The 25,267-nt window shown below is 50.8% G+C and overlaps 1 protein-coding gene across 3 annotated transcripts in view; it reads left to right on the top strand.

The window, feature by feature from the left end:
* Positions 1–3,338: 3,338 nt before the first annotated feature.
* WHRN (whirlin) overlaps positions 3,339–25,267 on the top strand; it is a gene marked incomplete at its 5' end in the record, with an annotated part of 64,010 nt that continues 42,081 nt past the window's right edge. For all 3 annotated transcript variants that reach the window (XM_081104182.1, XM_081104183.1, XM_081104184.1), the window contains one exon: positions 3,339–3,956. In XM_081104182.1, the coding sequence (XP_080960308.1) occupies positions 3,339–3,956 (618 nt within the window). The remainder of the gene's footprint in view (positions 3,957–25,267) is intronic.

Here is a 25,267-nt window from a genome sequence, read left to right on the forward strand (position 1 = left end):
GGCCAGATGGAGGCAGTGCAGCTCTCAGAAGCCCAGGCCTCTTGGATCTCCAAGAGCTTATTTCTGAACGACAAGCACATCTTCTGACATGAAATAGGATTCTTGAGGTTTGAGCACAGTGACACGCTGCCTCGCATCGAGGGGACACACTGCAAACTGATCCGAAGGTGGTTATACAAGATGGATGGAAGAAACCCCGAGTTCTTTTTCCATGCTCCTGTACTCGGCTACCCTCCCAAATTGGCCTCTATGAAACCAGACAATAGCACGGCACCCCAGGTGGTCTCTGATGTTTGCAGAGGAAAGTCTTTCTTTTTCTGCAAAGACCTGTGTGCAAGGTAGTTCCTGCTGCCTAAAGCAAAATACCTTCTTGCAAACCTCTTTGGCACAGAGATAAAATGTTGGGAATGGGGATCTTAGCTTCCTGGGATGCATTTATCAAGCCAATCACAGTAATTATAATTAGAACACAAACTAAGTGAAAGCTTAGCATGAAATACACTCGCAGTAAACCTGAACTGCATACAATTAAGCCCCGCTGAGTGGCATTTTGAGGTAGGCCATTAATATATTTTGGGGGTGGGGAGCTTGTTTTTTTCTTAAATATCTTTTGCTGGTTGCATCAAAGGCTTCAACAACAGGTTAGAAGGAGGAAGAAGGATATACATTATTAACTGCTAAACTTAGAGCGGTAAGACAGATATCCAAAGGTAGTTTAATTGGCTATTTAAGAGAACTTGTCAAATATGTTCACTGGGCATTAATTTAATCTGGGTCTGTTTTAGGGCAGTGAAGAAAAGAATTGAGGATTTGGGGGGGAACAGTATACCTTCAATTCCTAGCCTCAGTTTTGGGAAAGCACTAAGCTAACAGTGTTGAAAATTCTTCCATGGTTTCCCATTGTATAAAATAGAAAGTTCCAGCCAGGCTGGTGTGGTCCAATGGTTAAGCAACAACCCAAGAACCAGGAGGTTACGGTTTGATTCCCAGTCAGGGCACATGCCCAGGTTGTGGGCTCAATTCCCTGTGGGGTCGTGCAGGAGGCAGCCGATCAATGATTCTCTCTCATCATTGATGTTTCTATCTCTCTCTCCTGCTCCCTTCCTCTTCCTAAAATCAATAAAAAAAACATATTAAAAAATAAAATAAAACTAAGTGATGCCATCTCTTTGATTGATAACGTCCTTACCATTTTCTCCTCCCCTAAACCTGGGATCTCTCGGGCATTATAATACTTATCATATATGGCCTCTCTCCCCTGCTAGACTGTGACCTCCTTGAGGTCAGAGATTACATCTTTTTAATTGGGGTCTTCAGCACCCAGCACATGATCCAGCACAGAATCTTGATGCTTGGAAAATGTTGAAGAGTAAATGAATGAGTGAAAGAATGAATGCTGCATCCTTCTGGGTTCAACTCAAACCCACTTTTTCCAGTGACAGTCCATCTTTCCCTCCCCCACATAGAAGTCAGATGACTCTGCAATGGGAATTCCATAATATTTCTAGGGAAAATATAGCTTTCCATTGGAAAATAGCTTAGGAGAGGCAATTCAGGTTGGAGGAGATGTGTGAGGTGTGTGTGTGTGTGTGTGTGTGGGAGAGGGGGGGAGGTAGGGGAGCTACTGGCCCCTTAGAAAGTTACCTTTGAGTAAAAGCACTGGCTTTCACCTGGATTGTACTCAGGGGAGTGGGACAGGAGGTGAGAAGCTATATGCCACATATTTTGTCTTGGGATGGGAAAGCACAGACTACTTTTCTGCAATCCATTTCATATATATTTAAATTTTTTGAGATGATTGTAGATTTACATGCAGTTGCAAGAAATAATACATCGACATTCCGTTTCCCTTCGCCCAGTTCTGACAAGCTCACAGCCTGAACATTGACATTGATACAATCCGCCCACCTTATTCAGATTTCATCAGTTTTGTACGCATGCATTTGTGTGTGCGTGTGTGCGCGCGCGTGTGTTGTGCACACTTTGTATTTCTGAAAGCGGCTTTCTTGCCTACTGGAGCTGGGCAGGGGTCCAGTCTGATCCACCCTTGCAGAGGAGTTGGCTCCCACAGGCACCAGGATGTGCTTGTATCTATCTTTTGAACGTAGTAGGTTCCAACTACCGTCCACATAAACACTTGAACTCGTATGTCAGTGTATGCAAGAGGGGAGCGCAACGTTTTAAGGTAGAAAACTGAGCCTGAAGCATTTGGTATTTGAGAGGCAAAAAGTTGGCGATTTTCCGCCACAATTGTGAATTAGCTATTTGGCTAATTGCTCCAAAGCGACCCTAATGCACATGCTTCCATCGCGGAAGAGTGGTTTTGAGGTTCACTCTTCACTCCCTCTGGAAAATTGGAGGGGGCTCACAGCGCCCGGGGAGCTCCGCCCACCCCTACCCACCCCCACCCCGACTTTCACCCCTTTCTTCCCCGGGGCCGGACTGTTTCACCCCGTTTCCAGGCAACCGCCAGGCGCGAGGTGGGACGTCATTTCCTGAAAAGCCCGCGGGGAGAGGGCGGGGGGAGAGGAGGGGCCGGGGGCGGGGCCAAGGCTGGGCAGGCGACGGCGACGGCGTCGGAACTCGCTGGAAGATCGGCCCCGGCGGCTCAACAGTTCCCAAAGTCCGGGCTCGCGGCCGCGCGGCTCCGTCTGTGCCCGGGCGGTGCAGGGGCGCGGGGGTCCCCGGGCGGCCGCATCCCGGGGCTGCCCCGGACATGCCCCGCTTCCCGTGCCGGACGCCCGCGCGGCTCCATCGGCTGCGGTTCGGGGGGCTCTGGGACTAGAGCACCTCCATCCCAACTTATGATTTTGGGGTCCCCCAGCCCGAGAAGAACGGGCGGCCTGGCTGGGGGAGCCCCGGGCCTGGTGTGACGGGGCGGTCAGCTTTGCCGCGCCCCCCACTCCAGCCATCTCTGTGCCCTGCAGGATGTAACTGCTCTCTCTGCGTCCCCCCGGACTCCAGCCGCAGTCTCCGCGACCTCCCGCTCCCGCCGCCAACCCGTGCCACCCGGGATCCCGTCGCCGCGCCTGCCTTGCCCGGACACCCGCCGCCGTCTCTGCACCCGCGGTCTCCAGTTTCGCGACCCCCTCCGTCTTCGCGCGCCTGGGACTCTAAGCAGAGGTCTTCTCGATCCCCCCCAGGATTCAGACACTGCTCCCGCACCCCCAAGCCCGGACTCCAGTCGTCGTCCTCGGGGGGGCCCCCCACCCCGCCCCCAAACCCAGACGCCAGCCGCGACCTCCGTGCTCCCCGGGATCCCGCTGTCGCCCCGGCGCCGGCGAGGGCAGTCGCTGCCCCACCACGCGCCCCGAGTCCGCCCGGCCCTCGGCGGGGAGATGAACGCGCAGCTGGACGGCCTGTCGGTGAGCTCGTCCTCCACCGGCTCGCTGGGCTCGGCGGCCCGGGCGGGCGGCGGAGGGCACGCGGGGCTCCGACTGCTGTCCGGGAACGTGCGCCAGCTGCACCAGGCGCTGACCGCGCTGCTGAGCGAGGCGGAGCGGGAGCAGTTCACGCACTGCCTGAACGCCTACCACGCGCGCCGCAACGTCTTCGACCTGGTGAGCACCCTGCGCGTGCTGCTGGACAGCCCGGTCAAGCGGCGCCTGCTGCCCATGCTGCGGCTGGTCATCCCGCGCTCCGACCAGCTGCTCTTCGACCAGTACACCGCCGAGGGCCTCTACCTGCCCGCCACCGCCCCCTACCGGCACCCCGCGTGGGGCGGCCCCGACGGCGCGGGGCCAGGGGAGGTGCGCCTGGTGAGCCTGAGGCGCGCCAAGGCCCATGAAGGCTTGGGCTTCAGCATCCGCGGGGGCTCGGAGCATGGCGTGGGCATCTACGTGTCGCTAGTGGAGCCAGGCTCCCTGGCTGAGAAGGAAGGACTGAAAGTCGGGGACCAGATTCTGCGTGTCAACGACAAATCCCTGTCCCGGGTGACACACGCTGAGGCCGTCAAGGTAGGGTTCTGGTCTGGGGGATGAGTTCAGGGGCAGCTACTCTTAGTGGCAGTAGCTCCCTGCTGTGTGTCCTTAGGCAACTCGCTTGACCTTTCTGGGCTTCATTTTTCTTAAAAATAGTTCTTTAAAACAGGAACATCTAGTTTATTGAGCAAATACATGCCTGGCACTGGGATATAGTGATGAGCAAAGCCGATCTGGACCCTGGCTTCCCTTAGGCATAAAGGCTTATGAGTGGGAGACAGACCTTATCAAATATTTGGGTAAATGTATGATCACAAAGTGGAAAGAGTTGGGGATTCTTAGGAGCATTAAAATATATGGTCTCCACTGGCATATAGTCAGTAATCAGTGGGTGTCATCTGCTTCTGCTGGTATTCTCATTATTCTGTAGGCTTTTGCCCCCCAAAGAAAGTGTTGTTATAACGCCCCAAGTGGCCCCAGAAGGCTGTTCTGGGGATCGGAAGAGCTCTGGCCTCACCCTGCCCTTTGTGGACCAGGATGTGTATTCGGGGCCAAGTCATTTGTCCCCTCAGAGCCTCTAGTTCTCCACGTGGGAAAGGGGGCATCAGGACCAGATAAGAGTCCCTGACCTTGTTGGAAATGAGGCCCCTGCCTGAATGTCAAAGACATATCCCCCGCTCTCTTGAGAGCGATTGTACTTTTTGCTAATTGAGAAATATAACCTTAGGACCACAAGCTCCTACGGGTAGGGATTTAACCATGCCGTTTAAAGGAATGTGTGTGTGTTTGCTAACTTCCTTCCCAGGGCTTTTGAAAACCAGTTGGAGTAGGAGATGGATGGTGTTGGTCTTGTGTGAATTCAAGGATGCCTTGCAGTCATACACACACACACACACACACACACACACACACACAACTTTGTGTGCAAGAAGTGAAGAGTTTTGGAGAAAAGCAACAGTGACACTCTCTGCCTCTGCAAGGACAGTGCTTCCTAGGGGTTAGGGCGGGCCTGTGACCCAGCTTCTCACCACCCTGCCCCTCGCCCCTGCCTCTGGTCCTCCTCAGCGCAGGTGTTTTGAACTCCAGCCGAGGGCCTGCTGGCTGCTGGGAAACGCTTCAGCAGCAGAGGTTCAGGGAGGTTGCTTGTGTGCTGTTCAGTGACTGACTGTTCACCTGGGACATGACCATCTCATCGCTGATCTTGGCCTTCCCTTATTTGCTTCCCAATACATCTGCCCCCTCAGGGAGGCCCCTGAGGATCTGGAAACTTATTTGCTGTGTCTGGCAAAAGGCTGATCAGTTTGTGTTTTGGGGTGTGTGGGTGCAGTAGACGAAGCTCCTTGTGGATTTCCACGCACCTATCCTCCTCTGGGTCGCCTCCCCCCACATTCATCTTTTCCCTTTAGCTGACATTCCATCTATTTATAAAGAAATAACCCATTAGCCTTTGGCCCTAAACGATCTGGAGTTCCCAGATGATAAATCGATACTTGAAAGATACTTGGCCCAGATGGGCATTTATAAGAGTGGATTCAGTTTTAGTGGCAATTAAAGAAAGACCCGAGTAACTTAATCATCTGGAGGTGATAGACTTCGGGAAGGCCTCAGGTAACCTGGACATGACAAACACAGGCTCTGCCTTTAATTCTTCCCCAGGCTCGGCCATGCCTGTGAGGCTGAGCTGCTTGGCTGAGCGTTTCAGCCCGGCCCTCCTGCATTTCACCGATTACGCTCTGCAGCTTCTGTCTGAGCCTCCCTGAGCTGTACACCAAGGTGCTGTTCCTCGGACTCACAGCAGCAGCAGGCCTTAGCTCGTGTATCTACTCTTCTTGCTTCCAGAGTGAAACCTAAACTCTCCACATAGTTTCTGAAGCCCCAGAACTAATTGTCGCCAGAGGGAGAGGTTGGTCGGAGCAGAACTGTCCTTGGGTGGGAGCCTGTGGGGGCTCCGTCCCTGTCACTTTTCCCGGGAGGCGCCCGCTAAGGCAGAATGAGCTCCTGTCCCAGGGGTGCCCCCCTTCCTGCCAGTGCAGACTCATCACCTGCCTGGAATGTACCCACTTGGACCCTCCAGAAGCAACAGGCAAAACGGGTGCTGCTTTGTGTCACCTTAACTCCAGGGAGAAAGGGGGACAGCCTTTCCGTGGGTGGAATTTAAACCAGAGGAGGCGGAACCTGTCTCGGGGCCTCCCGGAGCGCCTCCACCTGGGGTTGCAAGATGGGCAGGCAGTTTCAGGGACCGTTGAGAAGAATACCCGGAGCTGTTGACACATTTCCACAACATGAAGGGTATTCAGCCCCCTAACAGGAAGCCCAAAGAGGCCTGGCTTCCTAGGAGATACAGACTGGCCTTAGCCAGGATTTCCACTCCCAGCCCCTGTGTCAGCTGCTGCGCAGGAGGGCACCAGGTCAGAGTTTGTAGTGAAGGCACATTCCTACTCACCGGACTTCAGACTTCACTCAAATGTCACTGGGTTTTCTGCTTATATCTTTTTTATGCTCCAAGACACCACATCACATTTAGCATATGATGTGTTTTCTTTTTTTTCTTCAATTTTATTTTATTTACTTATAGTCGTCGTCCTGTGTCCATGGGGGATTGGTTCTAGGACCTCCCACAGATATCGAAATCTGAGGATGCTCAAGTCCCTTAGTGGATCTTTAAAGAAATATTTTTATTTGAGTATAGCTGGTATGCAATATTATATTAGTTATACTAGTTTCAGGTGTACAATATAGTGATTCGACAGTTTTATACCTTACAATGTGATCACCCCACCAATCCTAGTAATCATCTAGCAAACTTACCACAATATTATTGACTATAGTCCCCCTCACTTTTTTCATCCACTCTGCACCCCTTCCCTTCTGGTAACCTTTCTATGAGTCTGTTTTCTTTGAATTTCGTATCTGAGGACACGGAGGGCTGACTGCTTGTTTGTTTGTTTATTTCGCTTTTCCTTCAGCTTTATTGGGTATAACAGAAAAATAAAAACTGTACATATTTAAGGTGTACAATGTGATGATTTGATATACCTATACATTGTAAAGTGATTACCATAATCAAGCTCATTTACATATCCATCACCTTACATAGTTATTTTGTTTTTGTGCTAAGAACACTTAGGATGTCCACTCTTAGCCGATTTCCAAGTATACAATAATAGAATTGTTAACTATTGGCATGAGCCTGTGCATTAGAACTTATTCACCTTATAACTGAAAGTTTGTACCTTTGTCCAACATCTCCCCATTTCCCCCACCCCCTGGCCCCCATCTCTACTTCCATGAGTTTGACTTTTTTAGATTCCACATATACGTGAGGACACACAGTATTTGTCTTTCTCTCTCTGGCTTATTTAACTTAGCCTCATGTCCTCCAGGTTCATCCATGCTGTCACCAATGACAGAATGGCCGTCCTCTTTATGGCTGAATAATATTATCTATCTATTTATCTATCTATCTATCTATCTATCTATCTATCTATCATCTATGCCACAGTCACTTTCTCCATTTATCTGTCCGCAGACAGGTTGTTCCCATGTTTTAGCGATTAAGGAGATGTGTTTTCCATCTTAAAATCTTTGTTTTTCTTTTTCTGGTAGAAAGAGGCGGGGAAAGATCCTCTGAGCTTCCCAAAGCAGAGATGAATCGTGTATGTGTAATAAAAAGGAAATTGAATTTTAGGAGTCAGGTTGCTTAAGAGTTTATGAGTCAGAGAGGCTCACCTCCTCCCCGTGAGCAGAGGAGTCTGAACATTTGCAGGGTTTTCCACTTCTCTCTCTCTGACAAGTCAAGCCTCCATTGTCATCCCGTGTCCGGTGGGGCTCCCATCCGTCTCTTGAAGCCTGTTTGCTACATCAGCTGTGACAGGTGTAGATAAGGCAAGCCAGTTACTATTTGCAATTATGTTGAAACGTTTGGATTTTGAAAAATCTATCTCGAATGAACAGGAGCCAAGCTAATAACAATAAAAAAGGAGACCTTTCAAAGGTCTTCAGCCAAAAACGCTTGACAAATTGGCCAAGGAGTCCGCGGACCAGGGATGATGCATCGGACTCTGCGGCACACTTGCTGCGTGACCTTGGGCCAGTCACTGGCCCACTCTGTGTCCTGGGGTTGGGTGGGCCAGAGGCCAGCCAAGGTCCCTGCCAGCTCAGAGAGTCGGTGATTTGCTCCATAAGTGCTGCACACATTTAGAATGTCCGTTGCGATGTTTTTGGGATTGCTTTCGTTTAAGGCAGAGTAAAGAGAGTTGGCGAAGGATTGGACAATGAGAATCTTGGCACTGTGTAGCCTCCTACTATATCAGGAAATTGATGGGTTACACACTGTACTGAGGAGAACTTGACTGCGGTCCCTGACCCAAGAGCACCAACCCTGATGCCATTCCAGATTAAAGGGAAAAATGATAATAGGATTATGCATGCAGTAGGATTAGCGCTCCGCCCTGGAGGCACTCAACATCAGATTCACATACCCACTTGCTTTCTGAGTCCTTGGTTCTGCAGGTAGCAGGGAGCGGAAAGCGGGGAGGGAGGAAACCCAGGTGCTGCTGGGATGGGTGTGCATCTGTGTGCGCTTCATCTGGATAAAAATTAAACGGCTTCATTACAGTCTCTGTGTCCCCTCCGGGAGCATCCAAGGAGCACATTAGAATTTGAAACGTTCCAGAAGTTCAAAACAGTGGCCGGCCCTTGCGCTTAATTAGAGTTATCATCACACCCTCCCTTCTTTTGCACAGTAACCCGGGAAGAATCTGTCTGTATTAATATGTCATTGTGTGTGGCCCAGCATGTTCTAAATGACACATTTGTCATTTCCCCATTGCACACGGCTAGCTGAAGCTATTAGACATTATTAGCCACTTCCAACTTTTGTGTCTGAAACGCGCTTCTCCCCTGGTGTCATTCCTGCATTCCGGCTGGGAAGCCGAGCTGATAGGCTCATGGGTATGCGAGGACTTTTCCTACGGCTCCGCACTCTGTCTTGGGTCCTGTGGGTCCTGCCAGCAGTGACAGGTTGAAAGCTCCCTATTAATAAAACCCTTTCTTGAAGAGATGTTGGGTGCTGGGTCCAGAGGGTGACACGGTACATGGAGAGGGTCCATTAATTTGGTTTTGTCTGTTTGGCTCAAGCTCTGATCCTCAAGGTTTTAGAAAATGCTGGTGCCTGTGTCGTACAAAAATCCTTTTAATTGGTTATTTACTGTTCAAGTCAAAGAAGTGTCTTTGCAGGGTGCGGGAGAATGCCTTTATTTACGAAGGACTGATATTCTTATAGTAGAAGATCCCTGCCTCCTGACTTTAAGATGGGCATGAAAGAGAGAATCACTCCTGCGCCAGCTTCTGGTTTTTCCGTCACCACCCCCACCCCTTCTTCCCACAAACCCCGCGTTGTTTATTACCTGCCGTAGCGTCGTCATGTGGATGGAGCTGCAAAGCTAAGTGTGATCCTTTAACCCCCGACCAATTGGGTTTTGTGTATTGTTGCTTCCCACCTCCGCCTGCCTTCAGCCACACAGCACACAGCCTGTACGCACCTGTCAAGTGCATGCATCCCTTCACACGCCTGTTTGTTCGTGCTCACGGCACATGCGCATCTCCTCCGAGTCACAGTCCCCCCTCCGACGCGCGGAGGGCTTTGCACTGAAGCAGGCGTCCTCAGGGGATGACACTCCAGCTGGCTTTCCTGTAAGGCTCTTTGATGACCTGGGAGTCCACTGCTCGGTGCCGGCAGGGACCAGACACTCTCATGAGAAGCAATAGCCTTTAATGGCTGGAGGTAGCTGGAGACTGAAATGCAAATATTTCAAACTGATCCTTTTTTTACCACTCCTTCTCTCCCCCCCCGCCCCCTCCCCGCAGCAAGAAGCTGATATTAACCTGGAGCCCTCACAGACTTCTAAGTGCCCTGCAGGGTTGGGGCTGTATTTAGATTCCTGTACCTCGGATGGTTCCGTTTTACGTTTATAGCACAGCAGGTGGAAAGGGTGCAAGGAGCAGGAGTCAGACGCTCCATTTGTTTCCCCGTGCCCCCCTGGTGCCAGCTGCAGGATGTGGCACCTTGAGGCCAGTGCACTCATGTTCAAACTTTGCTTTACTGCAACGCTCCTGGGCAGGAGGGAGGCTGACGTCAGTGCGTGTCTACTATGGGCCAGCTGCTTTCTCCCTCCCAGAAGAGGCGGGGAGGCGAAGAGGTCGAGGAGGTTTGTGCTCAAAGAGGTTCCCCGCTGGGGTTAGGAAGTAGGTGGCCCTTCTGCCTCACCTCCTGAGGGCACCAGCCTCAGGGCTCTGTAGCCAGCCTCCTGGAGACAATGACCCCCCCTGCAGGAAGTAGGCCGGCATCACTGCTAGTGCCTGGCATACCAGGGCCTTTTAAGAACCACCCAAAGGCTTTGTTTTACTAAGTGGGGAACGGCGGCATGTGTCACATGCCCAACTCATCGACGTGCAGAACCCTTTGTCCGTTCAGCTCTGGGCAGCACTTAGCACAGCCAGGCCTGAGGCTGGAAGTCAGAGGTGGACGGTACAGGCCCCTGTCCTCAGGGAGCCATGCGGGGGCTGGGTTGGGGGGGTGAGATGAGGGGGGGGGGGCTCATGGACCTTCTCATGGCCACAGGTCATCTAGTGTTTAAGTGTTATGATATCTACGTACCTCCACAGCCCTGCCTCCCTCTTCAGAGCAGCACCCCTCACTACCACCCCCACCCCCCCCCACCCCCCATCCTGCTTCAGTTTCCTTCAGTGCCCTTGTCTAGGACGCTTCGGTTCGCTCTGTTTATCATCTGCCTTCCCCGCCACGAGTAAGCTCCCAGAACAGAATCCGGTCTGCATTGCTCAGTGACACACCGAGTACCTCTGCTGTGCCTGGCACATAGTCGGTGCTCTAATAACTAAATAAATATTGGCCATATGAATGGCATGACGTTGCTCCCAAGGCAGGGCTGGTGAGTTCAGGGGCCGTGGTCCCTGAGTGTGCCATCTGAAGGAAGTCCGTGTGGTGCAGCATAGCAGGTGCTGGGTAGGAAAATCGAGGAAGACATAGGATCTAGTAGATGCTTTACCATGAAGCTGGCTGTGTGGCTCTGGGCACCTCATACGAATCTCTGAACTCAGTCTCTGGAGCTGTGAAATGGGCACAGCCGCCTCCCAGCTGCCTCCTTCCCGGGATGGCTGTGATCAAATGACATAATAGGTGTAAAAACTTAAGTAACTAGGTAGCCCTCTGCTGTACAGTTGACCCTTGAACAATCTGGTTTGAACGGAGCAGGTCCAGTTATACATGGATTTTTCCCCCCCCAATTGACCCACACAGTTCAAACTCGCATTGTTCTAGGATCAACCGGTGGCTGGGAATCCAAGTATACAGAGGGCCAATCTAAGCTACTGCACGGGCATCACTGCCCCTAACCCCCGCATTGTTCAAGGATCAGCTGTGTTTTAGAGAAAGGCCTTTAAAAAAAAATGTGGTCTGTGTCCTGGTGGGCAACAGCTTTTTTCACCCTCTGCAGCCCAACTCCTCCCTATGGGGCCCCTTTTGGTTATTTCATGTGTCACTTTGCTCTTAATATCAAAACCACATTTCCAGAAGTGGGTTGTTTATGAGCCTGACTGTGCCTGTGATTCCAAAATAGAATCATTTATGCATTCTGAAGCAATCAATGAGCCAGTTTTGGGTGAGGTATATCTTCTGGCTTTTTGCTTTTATGAAACAACAACACTGTTCAGGCTTCAAGAAACCACAGCGTTTCAGGGGAAGGCCAAGGCCCTGCTAAGCACTCGTGTGTTTAAAAGCTGCTTTATTCTCTACCGAGAATGCATAAATGGGCTTTTCCCCCCTTCTTTTCCAGCCCCAGCCCCCCTTACTTCCTTCCCCCTTTGAGAATGTGTGTTCCGTCTGCTGAATTGGCTGTGGCTTTGCTTCGGCTGGGAGCCAGTTTTGTAGCTATGTTGCCTCTCCACCTGCGTTTTCCTAATATCAGCATCCTCCCCACTTTGAATGCAAAGCAAATGTTTCGGCTTCCATAGACAAGTCTCTAGATGTGAGGCTGTGGGCTACAGGGGAGGAACATAGTGAGGTGACATCAAAGGCCTAGGTCTTGGGGCCTTAGAAGTAGTGGTTCACCAGGGCAGCTTAACTGAAAGGTCACAAGACCCCAGGCAAGTCTTAACCACACCGAGGCCTGGGAGGCACTGCCTTCCCTTAGCATCACTCGCTCCCCCTTCCCCAGGTATCCACTTTGCCTTGACCAGAGACGCTGACCCACCCCGTCCTCACCCTTAGCTGTTTCTGGAGCATGCGTTTCTTCCAATGCTGATATATCGGAAGATCAAGGGAAGGGAGGTCTGCACCCAAGAGGCTAGAGATGGCTTTTGGAGATGGACCTGGGTTCATCTGGGAGTGTACTTGGCTGTGACCTTGGGCAGCTCCCTTTGCCTCTCTGTGACTCACACTCTCCATCCTCGAGCCTGCCTTGTGGTCCTAACAAATGGTCCTTGTCGCCATTGCACATCCAACGCTGTAAAACTGTGGCCACGGAGGTCCCACTGCAGGCATTGTAATGAAAAACGTTATCGACTGCATTCTCTTGGCTTTGAAACTCTTCTGTTGTGTCGGCTTAGTTGAAAAAAGAAATAGTGCTATTGGAGGGAAAAAATACTGGGACTGGCAGAGGTTTGAATTGCAGAGTCATTTACGAAATGTAGTTAATATTCCCATGTAGACAGAGTTTCTTTAAAAATGTCTCCTATCTGGATTTTAGTCTCCGCATTTTCATTTCACAGCAGCCGTCCAGCCCAGTGGCGGGATGGAATTGTGTGTCCCGACCGCCCTTAAAAATGTGGGAGGCAGGGCAGAGGCATGGCCCAGAGGTCAGTGTGTGACAGTCCTGTCCTGGATCCGCTGCATCCCCAGCCTTGTTTCCAGCATCCTTCCCTGATGGGCTTCCCAGGGGCCCTGACAAGGAGGGAGCGGGGAGGCTGTTTCCAGACCCATCAAAGCAATTAATGCAGGTGGAAGTGGTGATTTGACAGCATGGGCATCGGCACTTTAAAAAGCCCTGTAATTTATTTGGACCACATCTGAAATGGTGTGCGAGGGTTCATGAAGAGGTTTCTCATAAAGAGAAGAAAAGTGGTCCAGCTTTCAGAAATTACCCTCCCAAGTGCCTGGGGAGGGGGCTTATCTTCTGCATTTCTATCCTCCTGGCCCCGAGGGAGGGGGTGGTGTCCTTCGTTGTGTCTGGACCCAAAGTGACCTTTACCCGTTTCTCCATCTCCCTCCTCTTGCCTCCCTCCTCTTTCTTCTCAGGGGTCCCCAGACCGTTCCCAGCTTTCTCCCAACTCTCCGGAACCCTCTCCCACTTGGAAGGGTCCCTCCAATCCTCTGCTGGGAAGGTCAGGATGCTCAGATGGCCCTCAAATTCGTTCTCACCCCAAGTGTCTGTATCTCCACCCATCTCCTAGCCATATTGTCTCTGAACAGGATCTGGGCCTCCGTTTGGTATCTTTCTTTATTTTTTTTCATTCCTTTTTTCAACTCTGTCCAGTATTAGGAACCTCTGTTTGCACTGGAAGTCCTGGCGCATGGCTGACCCCCTGATGGCACCTCTCCTCTTGACTTCCAGCCGTGGACATTTCCCAAGTTAGTAACCTTGACCTACTCCTCTTCTCCACGGTCCCTTGCTGGGGATGTGGTGAGGTCAGACCCTCCAGGCTTGACCTCCCCAGCACATCTCAGACCACACTTCCCTGTTCTTCCCCATCGCCACTGCGAACTACAGACCCTCCTCATGCCTCTCTGCTCCCATCTCGCTCATCTGCCCACCAGTGCATTCGGCATCCTGGAGGCAGGGCTAGCTTCCTAAATTTGTGTCCGATCAAGCCACGGCCTACCCAGGGCCTTGCACTGGAGCTGGGGGCCACACTTGGCCAGGCAAGCAGCACACCCTCCTCTGAGACAAGGCTTTATTTCTCTCCACCTGTGGATGCCTACGGCCCCCGTGCATCCTCCCAGCAGACCTTCCCTCCAACCCAAAGAAGGGGGCAGCTGGGAGCCTTCTCTGCTCCCCCTCAGCCGGCTTCCCCCCGTCCTGACACGGGAATATATGTCTTTGTCTTTTCTTGGGTTGCTTCTTGGATGATGATAACTTGCTGTTGGCTTACAACGAGGCAGACACTGTTTTCAGTACTCCCTGTGTATAAACTCACTCATTTAAACCTCGCCACAGCCCTACCAGGTTTGGGGTAGGCACCACTTTTACCACTTCATTTTGCAAAATTGCAAAGAGTTTGTCACTTGCCTGTTGTCACAAAAATGGGAAGTGGTGGAGGTTTTGTTGACTCGAGGGATTGTGCCCATCACCCTAACACCAAGAGAGGTGACCCCCCACGATGCTAGAGCCTGGGCCCTGGAGCCAGACATGCTGGGTTCGAAGCTTTGCTCTGCCACTTGGCCCCTGTGGCACCTTGAACAAGCTTCCTAACTATGACGCTGAGCACACTAAGAAATCTGGGTGCCACCAGGGAGGGTCATCGTGGGCCACCCGGAGCTCTGCCCACCGAGTCTTCACCACAGCCCGGGGAGAGGAAGAGGAAGCCGGGCACGGGGAAGGGGCGGGGACAGCCAGCAGCACACAGGTGGGAGGTGGCAGGATCAGATGGGAACCAGGCCTTCCTGCCTCTGGAGCGTGTGCTCCCGGCCCCTGCTCTCAGTAGCTTCTCACCGAGGAACTGGGTGAGCAGCCTGCACGGTGCTGGCCAGAGCCAGGGTTCGGTAGATGCACGTGTGTTCCTTGATTTTTTTCCTTATGGAAATGGTTTTACAGCCTTTTGATGAGAAGAGCCACTAGGAACCCAGACAGCCTGGGCCATGGCCTCTCCCCCTCCCCCCATGCATTTTATTGACTAGACTTTGGGTGCAGAGGTGGCACTGGGCACGCTTTGCCTTTTTTCCTTTTTCCTCTCTTATCTCTCTCATCATGTCCTGGCCTTTGTCAGGAGTTGATTTTGTATGTTGTCTGTGGAAATTCGCTAAATAGAGAACTGTAACCTCAACTCCACCCCATTAGGGTAGACCCGTACTTATGCAGTCATGCCATTGACTGGTGGAGTCTCTAAATCTGTCCACACTGTCTGCTGGGGCGACAGGATGAGAACAGGGTCTCCTGGGCCTCGTGTAAAAGGCTGGTGGTTGTCAACCCATCACAGACTGGACAAGTAAAGAGCCATTTTTTTCTGGTTCGAAGGAACCACGAAGAGTAGAGGAGTCAGCCTGGACTTTTAAAATAAAGTGTGTGTGTGTGTGTGTGTGTGTGTGTGTGTGTGTGTGTGTGTTTTAATGACTAAGATATATGAGTTCAAGTTAGAAAACTTAGAAACCCCAGAAAAACACAAAGGATGAAAAACTAAAATCATCTATAATCTCCACCCAGAAATAATCATGGTTGGGCAATTTGACTCTTGTCTTTTAAGTCCCCTGTGTCCCTATGCGTGTAAATTTGCACTGGGAATTTTCTCGGCCGTTCGGAACATAGATACGGAGCCTGCTTCTCTCACCAAACAACACATCACGGCTATTTTCCCACCTTAAATGCTTCTAGACCATGACTTTCAGTGATTGCATAGCATGTCATTGCAAAGGGGTACACTGTTTCTTTAACTAATTTCGTCTTCCTGAGCTGTTTGTTGTTTTTGGCATGATCCATATTGCTGCTTTAAACATCCTCGCACATAAATCTTTAAGCCCATCTCTAATCATTCCTTGGGCTGTCTTTCTACAGTGGCGTTGGCTCAGGGGGTAGACGGGTTTTTACGGCTTTGGTAACCGTGCCAAATTGCTCTTGGGGAAGAGTTGTTGTTTTTACAGTCCCTCCTACCAGCATCAGCAGTGGATGAGATGCCTCATTTTTTCCCAGCCTTGGCAACACTGGATATTATATTTCTTTTCCATTTTTGCCAATCTGATAGACAAAAAAGTATCCTATTTTAATTTGCATAATTTAAATAGGAAAGTAGGGCTCCTGAGCATGTTTGTTTGTATAGCTGTATATATGTGCATATAATGTAGAAAATCTATAGCATATATAACATATATTGTATACATCATTATAACATGTACAATAATATGATATCTATAACATTCATTTATTTTTGGTATATAACATTTAAAAAATATGTCTTTATTGATTTTTTTAGAGAGAGGAGAGCAGAGGGAGAGAAGACAGAAACGTCAGTCGGCTGCCTCCTGCACTCCCCCTACTGGGGATCAGTCCTGCAACCCGGGCATGTGCACTAACTGGGATTAGAACCAGCAACCTCTTGGTACCTGGCACAATGCTCAATCCACTGAGCCACGCTGGCTGGGCAGTTATATAAGTTATTGATGTCCTACACCCATTTAATCATAAGAGCTTTTCATTTCCATGTCATCAAATCTGTCAGTCTTTTAAGAGATGGTTGGTTTGCCCTGGCCGGTTGCTCAGTGGTTAGAGCATCAGCCCATGGATAAAAGGGTCACAGATTCGATTCCCAGTCAAGGGCACATACCTGGGTTACAGGTTCCCCAGCCCTGATTGGACACATGCAGGAGGCAACCAATCAACGTGTCTCTCTCACATGGATGTCTCTCTCTTTCACGGCAATGCTTCCCTCTCACTCTCTCCTCCCTCCTTCCTACTCTCTCTAAAAATCAATGGGAAAAATATCCTTGGGTGAAGATTAAAAAAAAAAAAAGATGGTTGATTCATCTACCTTGAATTTGGATTCTTCAGTCTGAGGGTGAGTTAAATTGGAAGCCTATCTTCTTGTTAACTGAGAATGTACAGGAATTGATGAGGGACAGGAATGTAGAGTCAGTGAGGAGAAACACCCCATCCGTGTAGCCACTCATGGGCCGAGAAAATGGTATTGATATGAACGGATTTTCTTGATGGATGGTTGCACTGTAGACATTGATTCTAGCAACAAAACACCCCATCGCAAACCCACCCAGGCTCACCTTGAACCATTATATTTATGACTCCTAGGATCGTGTTAGTTTTTCCCCAAAGAAAGAAAGAAAAGGTAAAAGAGACGAAATTGAAAAGAACATTTGTAAAAGAACTTACTTAAATTATAAGAGACTGAAAGCCAAGCTTAGTGGGTAATTGAAGAATTGCATTAAAAAGGGATCAATATCTTTCTGGAATTTGCTCTGTCCTCATTTTGTGAGTAGCTTTGCCAAAGGATGGTCACTCTGTCACGATCTTGCAAATTTCTCTTGGCATTATCCCCAAGGACAACATTTTTTCCTCTCTTCGATCCTTCGTGTTTTTCCTTTTAGCACAGCCTTGACTCACGAAGACATTTAGGAGCAGAGATGCTGGAGAGCAGGGGCTTGAAATGTCAGGTCCTTGTTCCCGCCTCTGGGATCCTGGCGTTGCCAGCGTGAGCAAACGTTTCCTCCTGCATCTTCACGCTGAGCCTCTGGAGAAGGTCAAACTCATAGAGGAAAGAGTGGAGGGAATGAACAGTTGATTTATAAAAAAAAATCTGCTTTGTAAAAAGGCCCATATTAAAGGCAAATTTCAACAGCATTAACGAAAACTGAAAGGGGGAAAAGAAGATACCGTTATTCCCGCCTTCCTAACAGGTTGTCTTTTTTCTGCCACCTCCTCCGGCCTCATCCCTGTGCATTCACATTTCCTCCCTGGTTTCATCGCCTGCTTCCGTTCATCTTTGCTTCGTACATAGGTTCTCGTGTTGTTTCATGATCCTCTGTGGAACTGCATAGGGTCTTGGATGGGCTCACATGGCTGCTCTGCAGTCCAGTTGATATTCTCTGGGGGCAGCAGCTCACAGAGGTGAGGTGTCCACAGAGAGCTGTACTTTGGTATACATTGAGTTCTTACCGCATGGGACAGCATTCCAGAAGAATAGAGACTAACAAGTTGTGGACTTTTGTTTAAGGGAATGTTTATAAATGACATGTGTTCTTAGACCAAAGTTAGCAGCAGCAAAAGGATTTCTGGGGAGTGGAGGGTGAGAGGTAGAATGAGAACGCAGAGTTGTTGCCCAAGCGTCTGTGAAAAGTATCTGCCTCCAACTCCTTGTGCAAGGCGTCTAATCCATGAGATGCACTTCAGCATTCATTCCTCCACTTGGTAATTGTTTGATTGAGCATCTCCCTTGTGATTGGTGTGATTTAACACCCTCTTTAAATTCTACAGATTCTGTTTACCTATTGTTATTATATGCACAACTAATTCATATTTAAATGGAACTGTGAGCTTCCTAGCAACCAAGGCAAAAAGGGAAATCAGTACATGATTAGATTCTACTAGAGAACCCATTGGTACTTTAGGAGAGGTAAAATTCCTCATTGGCATTCAGTGGAAGGCAGTGAATTTCAGGAGGAAGTCTATTTCAATTTCACTTCTTCATTGTCTCTCATTTTATGTGGAATCACCCATGACCTCCTAGCTTTCATATTTATTTATACCCCTGTAACAAAATCAGAAAAATGCCCTGCCTTCTCTGTCTATTGGGAAAGATGTAAATAAAAATAATCACTTGTATAAGTATGTTGATATGTGTTCTTTCAGGGGTAGGGAGCAGCACGTGCAAGTAGCTTAGAGCACTTGATACTGTATGAAAGCCGGGGACAGGGGCCAGAGATGAGGCTGGCCAGGCAGCAGGATGAGCTGTGTGGGCTTGAGGTGCACTGTGAGGAGTTTGCATTTTACATCAGAAGCAGTGGCATACTTTGGGGCAGGGAAGGACACCTGCATTTCAGAAGGACTCTCTGGCTGCCCGGCAGAGACTGATTTTGGAGGCTGGGAAGCTGTTGCAGCTTGTGGTCCCTCTAAAACAATGGTTCTCAACCTTCCTAATGCCGTGACCCTTTAACACAGTTCCTCATGTTGTGGTGACCCCCAACCATAAAATTATTTGCGTTGCTACTTCATAACTGTAATTTTGCTACTGTTATGAATCGTCATGTAAATACCTGATATGCAGGATGTATTTTCATTGTTACAAATTGAACATAATGAAAGCATAGTGATGAATCACAAAAACAATATGTAATTATATATGTGTTTTCCGATGGTCTTAGGCGACCCCTGTGAAAGGGTCGTTCGATCCCCAAAGGAGTCGCTACCCACAGGTTCAGAACCGCTGCTCTAAAAGGTTATTAACAGATAAAAATGTGTTATCTGTGCAGAGGGAAGGAGCCCTGAAGACAGAGGGCTAATTAGGGCTTTACTTCCTCATGACATGAAAATATGCCACTGGGCCAGAGTCCACATCACCAGTTCTCTGCCTTCCCTCAAAATGAGGCTGATGAAGGGATTAGCTAAAGGATATAGATGCACGAAAGGCCCGATGCACGAAATTTGTGCAAGAGTAGGCCTTCTTTCCCCTGGCTGCCGGCACCGGCTTCCCTCCAGCACCCGGGACCTGGGCTTCCCTTCGGCCGCCAGCAGGCACCTGGGATCTGGGCTTCCCTCACAGCTCCGGCTTTGTCCGGAAGGTCATCCGGAAGGACGTCTGGTCTAATGAGCATATTACACTTTTGTTATTATAGATATCCCATAGGTATGGACAGTAGTGTGATGAGAAAGGCACAGATTTGGAGAGTCTAAGATTCAAATCCAAGCCCTGCCACTGATCATCCTCTCTGTGACCTCACGTAAACACTTCACACCTACAACCTCTGTCCTTCCCTGTGCAATGGGAAGAATAAACCGCGTGCTCGTCACTGCTATGTTGCTATTACCAGTAACATTAGCCACCACTTACTGGGCAGCTACCCTGTGCCAAGCCCAGCGTAAGGTGCTTTGTGTACATTATTGAATCAGGCCTCCTTATTTCGTCTGCATACAACTCCATCAGGATAGACATCAGTAGCACTGTTTAACAGGCGAGAGAGCTGAGGCACAGGCCACTTAAGTAACTTGTCTAAAGTCTCAGAGCTGGGAAGAGATGGAACTTGGTTTGAACGGCTTTCTAGTGAGCTTCTCTTCCACTGAAAAACACTCAGGGGGTCCTCACCCTAAGACACCGTTACATTTTGCTGCGTTGCAGTACTTTAGTTCCCAGATAAAGTCAGAAGATAGAGCCAAGATTTGCCTAAACTGGGATATTTTTGGAGCCTGTGGAAGGAGGCACGAGGGAGGGTGGATGCCTGCACCAGAGGGACTCTGCTTTGGGAAGAGATGATTGGAAAGCCCCCATTCAGTCCTAGCCACAGCCTCTACAGATAGGGGAATTAAGACCTTCTATAGGCCCAGGTGGCACAGTGCTGCCCCCTGCAGGTGGTTGTAGGAACTACGACAGGGAGGGACCTGGCTGCATATGAAAAAGAACACACTGTTCGTAGCCTCAGGAATCCCACCTTTCTCTAATCTAGGGCAGCGATTTTCAACCCGTGTGCCGCAAGAATTTTTAAAACATGCAATACCTGACTGTTTAGTCAGGCGCACTGACCTCTTTTTCCTTAGATAGTCAATGAAAAAAATGACACTACCCAGCACAATAGCTGTCCAGTGTGAATGAATCAAAATCACACCTATGTTTTTTTTTGTCAGATTGGCAAAAGTGTGTATTTTTTGGTGTGCTGCACAATTTTAGTAATTGGTTTATGTGTGCCATGAGATGAAAAAGGCTGAAAGTTGCTGATATAGAGAATTAGATACACATGTGATCCGAGATGCAGGTAATAGTATGTTATCATAGCATTGTTTGCGCTGGCAAAAAAACAACAACAGTGAGAAACAACCTAAATGGTGCCCAGCAATCGGGGAGTGAGAATTCCGTGGTGCTTCATGTCTGCCAGGGGTTGTGATGTAATACAGAAAGAAGTGCGCTTAACGTCATTGAACCGGTGAGGAAAGAGCCTCAAAATGCATTTTTTAGCTGGAAAAGGAAAAGGCGATTCACCGATGGATGGTGTGACACCTAGATGGCTGTCATCATCTTGGCTTTTGCATTTTAACTGCAGAGACAGGCAGAGAGAGGTTGGGTAATCTGTTCTGCGTCACACTGCCAGCAAACAGCAGAGCAGGGCCGAGGCCCCGGGTGTCTGGACCCAACGCCCCAGCGAGGCAAGGTGGGGTCGGGAAGGGTGGGCGTGTGCCATTCTGGCCTCTCTTCCCCGTCACTAACCTGGATTTCAGAGCAGCTCCCCATCCTGAGGGGGAGCATCTCTGTTTCCAAGAAGAGAAGAACTGGCTCCTCGAGCAAGGTCTGTGCCCTGAAATGAGCCTGCTGACTCACCATGAGTGCCCTCAAGGCCTTTCGAGGGCGCTCTTTTGCACATGTCCCGCAGGATGATAGTCGGGTAACCTCGCAACCTTGTGCTCCTCTGTGTGCTTGCCCCAGGTGCATGTTTCTTGGACATATGCACACCCGTGTGTTAACACACACCCTCTGGTCCCCTTACACCATGGCCCTCTGCAGCTGTTTCTCAGGCCTCTGCTAAGCAGAGTCATGTCAGCCTGGTCTGTGATTTGGGGGTTTCAGAGTTAGCTCTGAAGAGCCGAGGGAGGCACATTTGCCTCCTGAGAGCATTAATCCAAGTAGCAAGTTGTTAAGTTTGAAGACATACGCATATAATTTACATTCCGCAATCGTAAGCCGCTGCCTGAATAGTCATCTGGTGACGGGGAGTGTCTGAGCCGTGCCATCTGCCGGGTCAGACGGAGATGTCTTTGCTTGGATTTAGGGGGATGCCCGCAAGTCCCTAGGTCGAGTTTCACCACGAGAGCACGGCGCTCTGGTGACCCTCTGCCTGCCGTGGATTCTCCAAAGCTTACGTTTTCTCTTTTTAGCCACAGCTCATCGACTTCTCAAGTGAGAGGCCCTGTGCTAGCAGGGCGCCTACTAAAGATAGAGTGGCATTATGGCCTTCACCTGACAGGAGAAACGGAAAGGTGGGCAGCTTGTGGGAGGGGGCCCTGCTAACAGGCAGTGGGTTCAGGGGCCTGGCTGGTTCCGCAGGTTGCCCGCAGCGCGAGAGGGCACGGGTGACCCAGAGTCACCAGCCTGCACAGCGGAGCTGTAAGGCGGGTGGTTCACCAGCCGTGGGCAGTGCCAACAAAGGCAGGGCCCTCAGCATAGTCCCACTGCAGGGGCGTCTCCCCAGCCTCAGGTCCCTACAGGGGCCTCCACTGCTGACGTGGTGCTGCGTTGGGGTGTGCTTCCTGCCACACCTGACGTGCTCCCTCCGCCCTTCTGGTTTAGCCCTGGTTTCTCTGGGCCTCAGTTTCCCACGTGTAAAATGGTCTGACGTTGTTGCTAGCGCTGGCCACAGTAGCCCGAGGCCCTGGTAATGGAGCCCAGAGCCCCTGGATCCAAGATCTGGTTGAAACACCCTATAGCCACCCAGGCGCCACGGTCTGAGGGCTCACTCCTTAAACGGGGAACCCCGACGTGCCCCCCAGGTGCAGCCCGCAGGCCTGGAGTCTGTCCCTGCACGTGCCCCTGATCTCTTTGCTACCATGACCCGTGACCACCGTGCGGGTCTCGGCTGCCTTTCCTTCTAAGTGCAGCCATGAACCAGAGGATGGCGGGGCTGAACTTGGGGCAGGACCTCAGCATTAGGTGAGTCCAGCCTGCTCAGGGCCGGTGGACAAAACCGAGTCCCGGCGAGAGGAGGCGGTGGCCGTAGGTCACCCCGCGAGCCAGTGGCGCCACGGGGCATGCCTGCGGCGTCGCTGTGTCTCAGCCAGAGTTCTTTCTGGGTGCCCTGCTGCCTGAGGCTGCTGGCTGCCCAGCTCGCCCTGGTGAGAGAAGCCACTCGTCCTCCTGAGACACGAATGGCGTGGCGCCCCTGGCGGTGAGTGAGGACTGCACGATGCCCGTCCCTGGCCTGAGCCTCAGGGACGAAGGGGCCATGGGTGGGTGCGGAAGGCGGCGGCGGGGAGGGGGGGGTATGGGGGGGGCGGGGGGGCGGGGGGGTGATCTGGGGAGAATGCATCGGCCAGCTCTTTTTGGGAATTAGCTCCTTCGTTCGGTGCCACCTTTAAAATAAGCAGCGGTTGTTTGTACACCTGGAGACAAGAGGGGAATAAGAAGGATAGACCCATTTCTTAGACCATCCCCACCTCCTCGCATGACACCCACCTTTGAGAGGGAGTGGAGCCCTTACGCAGGGCTCTCAGAGCCTGTCCCAGGACCCTCATTTTCTTCAGTTTCACCAGAAAAATGACGACAGTGTTGATGGATGTTGATATTCTTGCTCTTCAAGACCCACTGGAAGCCCACACTTACCCGTCCACAGCCAGGGGCAGAGGTTCCGGAATGTCCAAGTTGGAGTGACCATCACATTTTCGGGTCCCATAGGCTCGAGGTGCCGAGGGGAAGGGACTGGCTCAGGACCGCGCCTGTCCTCGCTGTACCCTCTCTGTCCTTCCCGTTTCGGGTTTCCCGGGTCCCCTTCCGTAAACTACCGGGGCGGGCGGCTTGTGGGAGCCGCGGTGACCTCCCAGGCCCTCTCCGGCGCCAGCCGCCCGTGGCATTCTCATCAGAGGCATTAACCTCCTCTCGTTCTCAAGGTCATTGCCTGCCTATTTATAAAACTGACCAAGAGAATTCCACTACTGCCAGCAATACAGAATACAAATCATGCTCTACGCTGGCTTCATTCTCTCCCCCACCTTCTTTTAACTCCTTAGACCAGCGGTTCTCAACCTTCCTCACGCCGCGACCCTTTAATACAGTTCCTCATGTTGTGGTGACCCCCAACCATAAAGTGATTTTCGTTGCTACTTCATAACTGTAATGTTGCTACTGTTATGAATCGTCATGTAAATATCTGATATGCAGGATGTATTTTCATTGTTACAAATTGAACATAATTAAAGCATAGTGATTCATCACAAAAACAATATGTAATTATATATGTGTTTTCCGATGGTCTTAGGCGACCCCTGTGAAAGGGCCGTTCGACCCCCACAGGGGTCACGACCCACAGGTTGAGAACTGCTGCCTTAGACAAAGCTTTTCTACACCCAGTTTGTCTTCCAATGCAGACATGCCAGGGAAGAGAGGGGAGTGGGCTGTGCCTCTTGCTGAGCTCCTACTGTGTGCACAGCCTCTGGACCTGTCCCACGTGGTCTTGTTTAACCACACGACCCCGAGAAGTGGGTGTTGTCCTCCTTTCACATGCGCTGCTTTGAGAGAGGGGGGTGGCTGGCCCTAGGACTCTGTACTAACAGGTGACAGAAGCCATTCCATCCAGTTATGCCGGAATCATCTGTGTTCTCTCCACCTACATGCCTCTAATTCTAGCGCAGCCTTCCAGATCAAACGCGTAGCTGCGGGGTGATGCCTGTGGATGTTGGGGTTACTTTTGGGATCATACATGTACTTTCTCACCCCATCAGGTCAACCAGGCTTTTATGAGCACCTACTGTGAGCACCAGGGGAAGGCTTGTTTCTCACCAGGCGTTAAATGCCATGAGCATCTGCCCACTTTGTTCTCTCCCGGCCTGGCACACAGTAGGCCCTCCGTCAGCGCTCATCGAATGAATGATGGGGCTCAGACTCTACCCAGGAAAGAAGCAGAGACGAGGCAGGCCAGTGGGAACTGCACTGCGCAGCCAGCAGTGCCCTCACGGAGGAGGGAGCAGTGGGCAGGGAGGAGGGGCAGGAAGATTGTGCGGAGGCTCGATGGCCTCGGAGGTTTCTGCTGAGGCTCCATGTGCCCTGAGACCCGCCTCCCTCTTGGCTCCAGCAGAAGCCCACTTGGTCTCCCACTTCCTCCATCCTGCCTCTCAAACTTTAACAGGTTTTTATTTTCCCAGCCGTCTGTACAGGAGCCCGGGGAATGATAAAAGACCACTGTAGATCTTCCCCTGCTCATCTCCTCAGAAATCCTTCGGTAAAAGCAGAATTTTCCCCTCCTTCTCCCTCTCCCGGGGAGTAGCATTTAGCTGTGGGAGCGAGGGACCCGGCGCCTCCCTGCTCACGTCAGGACAGAGTGTCCTCGGGCAGGTCCTGGTCCGCCAGGGCTCCCCACTGCCCTTGACAGCCCTGCCCGTGGCTGCATTTGGCCCCCAAGAGTATTGGGGAGTCAGAATAATGTATGCTCTGGATTTGGGCAAGCGGGGAGGACCAGACAGCAAAGTACCGCCCTCCCCTTTTGAGACATACCCTCTCTGGAAGCAACATACCCTCATTCTGGAGCAGTTGGAAAATACTGAGAAACAGGAAGAACAGAATAACAATCACCCATAGCCCGGCCCCCGGAGAGCAGCGCTGCGGGCATCTCGGCCCATGGCTCCTCGGTTTGGTTTTATTTTTTTTCCCCGTGGGACTTTTCCTTTACCAGAACTGAGATCGTTCTGTGAGGTTTGACTTAC

This window comes from Myotis nattereri (genome assembly GCF_964212035.1).
Source record: "Myotis nattereri genome assembly, chromosome: 12".
Taxonomy (NCBI): domain Eukaryota; kingdom Metazoa; phylum Chordata; class Mammalia; order Chiroptera; family Vespertilionidae; genus Myotis; species Myotis nattereri.